Below are 6,000 nucleotides of genomic sequence, written 5' to 3' on the forward strand. Positions count from 1 at the left end.
CATGGAATTCCTCTACTTTATTATTCCTTTTAGCACAATAGTATTCCATCACCAACATATACCACAATTTGTTCAAACATTCCCCAATTGAAGGGCATCCCCTCATTTTCCAATTTTTGGCCACCACAAAGATCGCAGCTATGAATATTCTTGTACAAGTCTTTTCCTTTATTATCTATTTGGGGTACAAACTCAGCAGTGCTATGGCTGGATCAAAGGGCAGACAGTCTTTTATTGCCTTTTGGGCGATAAATTGCCCTCCAAAATGGTTGGATCAGTTCACATCCCCACTAGCAGTGGATTAGTGTCCCCACTTTGCCACATCCCCTCCAGCATTTACGACTTTCCTGTTGCTGTCATGTTAGCCAATCTGCTAGGTGTGAGGTGATACCTCAGAGTTGTTTTGATTTGCATCTCTCTAATTATAAGAGATTTAGAACATTTTAATGTGCTTATTAATAGTTTTGATTTCTTTGACTGAAAACTGCCTATTCATGTCCATTGCCCATTTATACATTGAAGAATGGCTTGATTTTTTGTACACTTGATTTAGCTCCTTATAAATTTAGTCATTAGACCTTTGACCAACATTCTTGAATGAATTCAGTAGAATGAGTGCTTGAATCTAGGGGCCATGACAAGATGTGCTTCTGTGAAGGGGTCCCAGAAGGGGCAGAGTGAGTGGTTTAGGGAGAGTCAGTAGTATTCAAATGCAAAGATGAAAAAGGCAGAATAAGGACCTGTAGGACAAAGGATGTGCACAAAAACAAAACAGAAAAGTCACTGGCACAGATCCCCGACTTCCCGACTTCCTGGGTGTGCTTCTTAAGCATCTCTGGCCACTGGCTGGGACATGCCTTGCATGGCATCTTAAGGCAGCTTTCATTGTTAAGAAGTTTTTTCTCTTGGAGCAGTTGGTGGCTCAGCAGATAGAGAACCAGGCCTGGCTACAGGAGCTTCTGGGTTCCAGTTGGGCCTCAGATGCTGCCTAACTGTGTAACCACCTTTGGCAGGTCACTTGACCCTGGGTGCCCAGCCCTTACTGTTCTTCTGCCTTGGAGCCGATACTCAGAATTGATTCTAAGACAGAAGGTCAGGGTTTTTAAAAAAGAGGTTTTTCTCTTCAGCTAAGCCTGAATTGGCCTCCTGGAGGTCAGAAATAGCCCAGAGTCCCCCGGCTGTGGGTAGCTGCTGCTGGAGACTCAGGTTTTCCCAAAGCCACATGCTCGATCCTGGGGAAATAGTGCGTGACGTGGGGAATCATTCATTCAGCTCTGCTTGTGGGAGGCAGGGAAGGCGTCATAAACACCTCAGGTGTTGGGGCTGGATTCTGACCTTCCCCGTGTCTGATGGAAGCTCGGGCCTTCCTTTAGTCAGGACTCTAAGGAATGGTCCCCACTCACTGCCAGGTTTAGCAGGCCCAAGGGAGAGACTGGTTTTTGTAAGCAAGCTGGATAGAATCAAGCTTTAGATGCTCTTGTCAGACTCCTCATTTTACAGATGAACAAATTGTGGACCAAAAAAGTAAATTGACTTACCCAAGGTGGAACCCAAAGCCTTGCAATTCCAAGCTGCCATTCCTTTCTGAATGAGATCTTTTTGAATCCTAATTTTGTCTGGTTCAGTGATCTTGGACAAGTGCCCTTCTCCTCTAGGATTCTGCCTCTTTAAACCTAAGGGCAGGAGATTTAAGTGTATAATTTTTTTCTAATTGTATAAAAAAAGTTTCTTGGTAGTTTGATAGGTATGGCACTGAATAAGTAGATTAATTTGGATAAGATGGTCATTTTTGTTATGTTGGCTCATCTTACCTAGGAGCAATCAATGTTTTTCCAATTGTTTAGATCTAGTTTTAATTGTGCGGAGAGTGTTTTGTGTTTGTATTCATATAGTTCTTATGTTTGTCTCGGCAGATAGATTCCTAAGTATTTTATTTTGCCTAGGGTGATTTTAAATGGAATTTCTCTTTCTAATTCTTGCTGCTGAGATGTGTTGAAGATATATAGAAATGCTGATGACTTATGTGGGTTTATTTTGTATCCTGCAACCTTGCTCAAGTTGTTGATTGTTTCCACTAGCTTTTTGGTTGATTCTCTGGGATTCTTTAAGTAGACCATCATGTCATCAGCAAAGAGGGATAGTTTAAGAGATTAAATGTATAGGCCCGGGGCATTCTCTTTAAGGATTTGATATCCAGGCTTTAAAGGCTTATGGTGATGGCTGGATTCTCACAGATAGGAAATTGTAAAACCAGGATTGAAACCTCTGATCTCTGGTTCTTTCAGTCTGGATCTTGCCACCGCCCAGCCCTGTCAGTCAAACTTTGGAAACATAATTCCTCAAGGTCTGGCTTGTCTCCAACAAGATATCATTTGTGTTGTTAGAGAAGCGTGTAGAGGTGGGGATTTGGTTTTGCTTTTTATGTACCAGGGTGTGAATGGCTAGTAAGAGCATTAGATTTGGAATCAGGCCCCAAACCTGAATTTTAGACTCTTTGTCTTCACTAAGTAACCTTTTTCCTTGGGTCTCAGTTTCCTCCTTTGTACAAATGAAGGAGTTGAGGAGCAGCTAAGTGGTGCAAGTGGATAGAAAGCCAGGCCTGGTGTCTTTAAGAAGGCCTAGGTTCAAATTTGACCTCAGATATTTCCTCGCTGTGTGACCCTGGGCAAGTCACTTAGCCCCCATTGTCTAATCTTTACAGCCCTCTTCTGCTTTGGAAACAATACTGCCTTTTATTTTATTTTTAAACCCTTCTATCTTGAAAGGAATACGGAGTGTACTGGATTCTGTGAAACTTTCTTATACTGAAAATACTTCCTCCGGCATGTTTTAACCTTTAATCCTCCTAGTTTTCCTTGATTTAGGGTTTCAGTATTTTTTTCTATCTTTGTTTTATGGATAAGAACTGAAGACAGAAAGAGGCAGCTGCTTGTCCAAGACCTCATTTTCTGGCTTTTAGCCTCAGATGTCATGAAAATTTTGTTTAGGGTTTTGTTGTTGTTTTGTCTTTCACCCCCCACCCTCTGATGGCTTCCTCTGTTTAGGAATCCGCTTTTATTGCCACCAGCACTGAGTTTTCTCCTCCCTTCTCTTTTGCTTCTAGGTATTTGGCCTGTATAAAGGCATCGGGTCCCCCATGATGGGCCTGACTTTTATCAACGCCCTGGTGTTTGGGGTGCAAGGCAACACGATCCGGGCCCTGGGGAAGGACACCCCCATGAACCAGTTCTTGGCCGGGTCTGCCGCCGGCGCGATTCAGTGTGTGATCTGCTGCCCCATGGAACTGGCCAAGACTCGGATGCAGCTTCAGGGCACAGGCGAGTACAAACTGAAAGCGCGGACCTACAAAAACTCCCTGGACTGCCTGGCCAAGATCTACCAGCAGGAGGGGCTGCGGGGCATTAACAAGGGCATGGTGTCCACCCTGATCCGGGAGACGCCCAGCTTCGGCTTCTACTTCCTGACCTACGACTGCCTGACGCGCTCCCTGGGCTGCGAGCCCGAGGACAGCTTTGTGGTGCCCAAGCTGCTGTTGGCAGGCGGCATGTCGGGCATCGTGTCCTGGATCTCCACCTACCCGGTGGATGTCATTAAGTCCCGGCTCCAAGCAGACGGTGTGCACGGCGTCCAGCAGTACAGCGGGATTCTCGACTGCGTGCGCAAGAGCTACCAGGTGGAGGGCTGGAGGGTGTTCACGCGGGGCCTCACGTCCACGCTGCTGCGGGCCTTCCCAGTCAACGCGGCCACCTTCGCCACCGTCACAGTCTTCCTCATGTACATGAGGTCCGAGGAAGTGATGACAGAGTGTGAGGCGGCCCTGCCCCAGCCTTCCAGCCTGTAAATGCTCCGCTCCTCAAGCCAGGCTGTCTCCGGTTCCGGTCCGTTTTAATGTGCCTCTCTCCCCCCTCCAGCGCTGGACTTTGCCCTGCAGTATTTTTGTAAATTCCTGTCTTTGTAGAAAACTATGTAAACAAACTTCCGGGTCTGTGTCCGCGGCTTGGCCCGGGTACCATCTTGTTTTCTGGGGAGCTTGGGGAGCTCGGGCCTCCCTCCCTTTGTTCCTGGGGAATGGAGCCAAGCCAAAGCGCCTCGAATGCCAGCATTCTGATCCTAGGGCACTCTTGAGTTAATTCTTTGTCCCCTGATGCCAGCGGCATTCTGACAGGTTCCAGCCTGGATTTTAATCAGCCCAACCTTCTTTCCAGGGGGCTCTAATTGACATTTTTGAAGAGCTTGGACCTTGTCACATTTTACTTTCTTATTTTGGGCCTATTTGGCAGTCAGGCCTGGGTTTGAATAATGTCACCCTCTGCTCCTTAATACCAGTGTGACCTTGGGCGTGCTTTTATTATGAAAGGAGGATGTTGGATTTGGTGGTCCCAATCGTAGTTTTAGGATTTAAAAACAAGGTGTGTTGTGAGCTTCCTGCTCTTCCTAGCCCAGAGAGTAAATCTTGGCTCTCAAGTCATTTCTCTGGTGTAGCTGGGCCAGCAAGCATTTCATTTGGGAGCCATGCTGCAGCCGGGAGCACAAGCAGACAGGCCTCATCACCACTGAGCAAGATGGCGCCCTTTCCTACCCTTCCTCAGGAACAGAAAGTCTACTTGTGATATTTCACAGATAAAGAAGTCAACTCACATTTCTATCATGTTAAACTCAGGAAAAGGAGAACTAATGGAGATAGATGAGGGGGAACCCTCACCCCCAGGCCCCTCCCCTGCACTGGGCACTTTGGCCATCACTCACAGTTGTGGTTCTGACCTGTTGGGAAGAGGATGTTATCAAGTGTGGGCTCTAGGAATCCTTGTATTTATTGCTATCACGGTGGCATTCTCGTTTTTGAGGACCTAAGCCTTGTTCATGCAAATACTTTAATATAGTGGGACTGAGCTCCAGATTTAATAGAGAATTGAGGCCATTCGTTGTGTCTTTCCTGGGAAGCAAAGAAATGGATCTTCCTTGAAGACGGGTGTAGGGGACCTGGGACATGCTTAGGGAGTACAGAGAATGGGTCCTTTTAAAATTGTATTTAAAAAAATATTTAAGTAAGAGCATTTTGCATTGTTAGAAATTATACTGGAGATACCTACTCTTTGAATCCAAACATTTGGTAGGAGGAGGCAGAGAAGAGTATTATGGCCATTTGTAGGCTCCCACCGAGGTTCACACTGAATGTGAAGTGTGTTATCTAAAGTTTATGTATACAAGCCAATGATATCTTTGTAAGATATTCTGTAATTAATGTACATAGACTCAATAAAAATTTTTTTTAAAATCAAGACTTACAAAAAAGTTTATTGATGCCTTTTTTTAACATCAGTGAATCCTAGATATGTATACCACTAAACTTTTCCACCCCCCCAATTCTACTGAACCTTCTTTTATAACAAAGAAAAACAATTAAACAAAAAAGATACAGAAATTGCATCTGACAAGGCATTCCTGCTTGTAGCCCTTTGTTATAAATAAAACTGAATCTCAGAGAATTTATACTAAATTTATAAATATTAGTATAGAGAAAGAGGAAGATTGTACCAGTTTAACTAACTCAAAGTCCCCAGATTCCCCATGGGTCCAGCTAACCACATTGTTGGGCCAGACAAATTAAGGCTGACCAAGAAGCAGGCTTGGGTTCAGGAAAGGTCAGGAGCTCAAGAAACTGAGTTTCTGGATTCCCAACCCAAAAGGAGAATTGAAGTTCCATTATTTCTTGGGGACCACTTCACTTCAATTTCTGTCTTCCCTTTTTATAATACAGAAGGGAGTTGGTACACAGTATGGTCATTTGGCAAAGAATTGCATTCAGGAAACTAAAGATGAGGAAGCCATGATTCCTATATCACCTTCATTTTTAAATAGGTTCCTTTCTGCTCATAAAGTCCCTTTGGTAACAAGGAATTTTTTTAAAAAGAGAGGGGAAACCATTTAGCCAAACTAATCATATTGGCTGACTTTGACGACATTCGTGGTGGTGAGTCTATGGCATGCATGTTGGGGGGC

The 6,000-nt window shown here is 44.7% G+C and overlaps 1 protein-coding gene across 1 annotated transcript in view; it reads left to right on the forward strand.

Moving 5' to 3' along the window:
- The window catches only part of SLC25A29 (solute carrier family 25 member 29), a 28,677-nt gene extending 23,367 nt beyond the window's left edge, over positions 1-5,310 (forward strand). The window contains exon 4 of the mRNA XM_007473580.3: positions 3,104-5,310. Coding sequence (XP_007473642.1) covers positions 3,104-3,841 — 738 coding nt within the window. The 3' untranslated portion in view covers positions 3,842-5,310. The remainder of the gene's footprint in view (positions 1-3,103) is intronic.
- The last annotated feature ends 690 nt before the right edge of the window (positions 5,311-6,000 follow it).

This window comes from Monodelphis domestica, chromosome 1, assembly GCF_027887165.1.
Source record: "Monodelphis domestica isolate mMonDom1 chromosome 1, mMonDom1.pri, whole genome shotgun sequence".
In the NCBI taxonomy this organism is placed as follows: Eukaryota; Metazoa; Chordata; class Mammalia; order Didelphimorphia; family Didelphidae; genus Monodelphis; species Monodelphis domestica.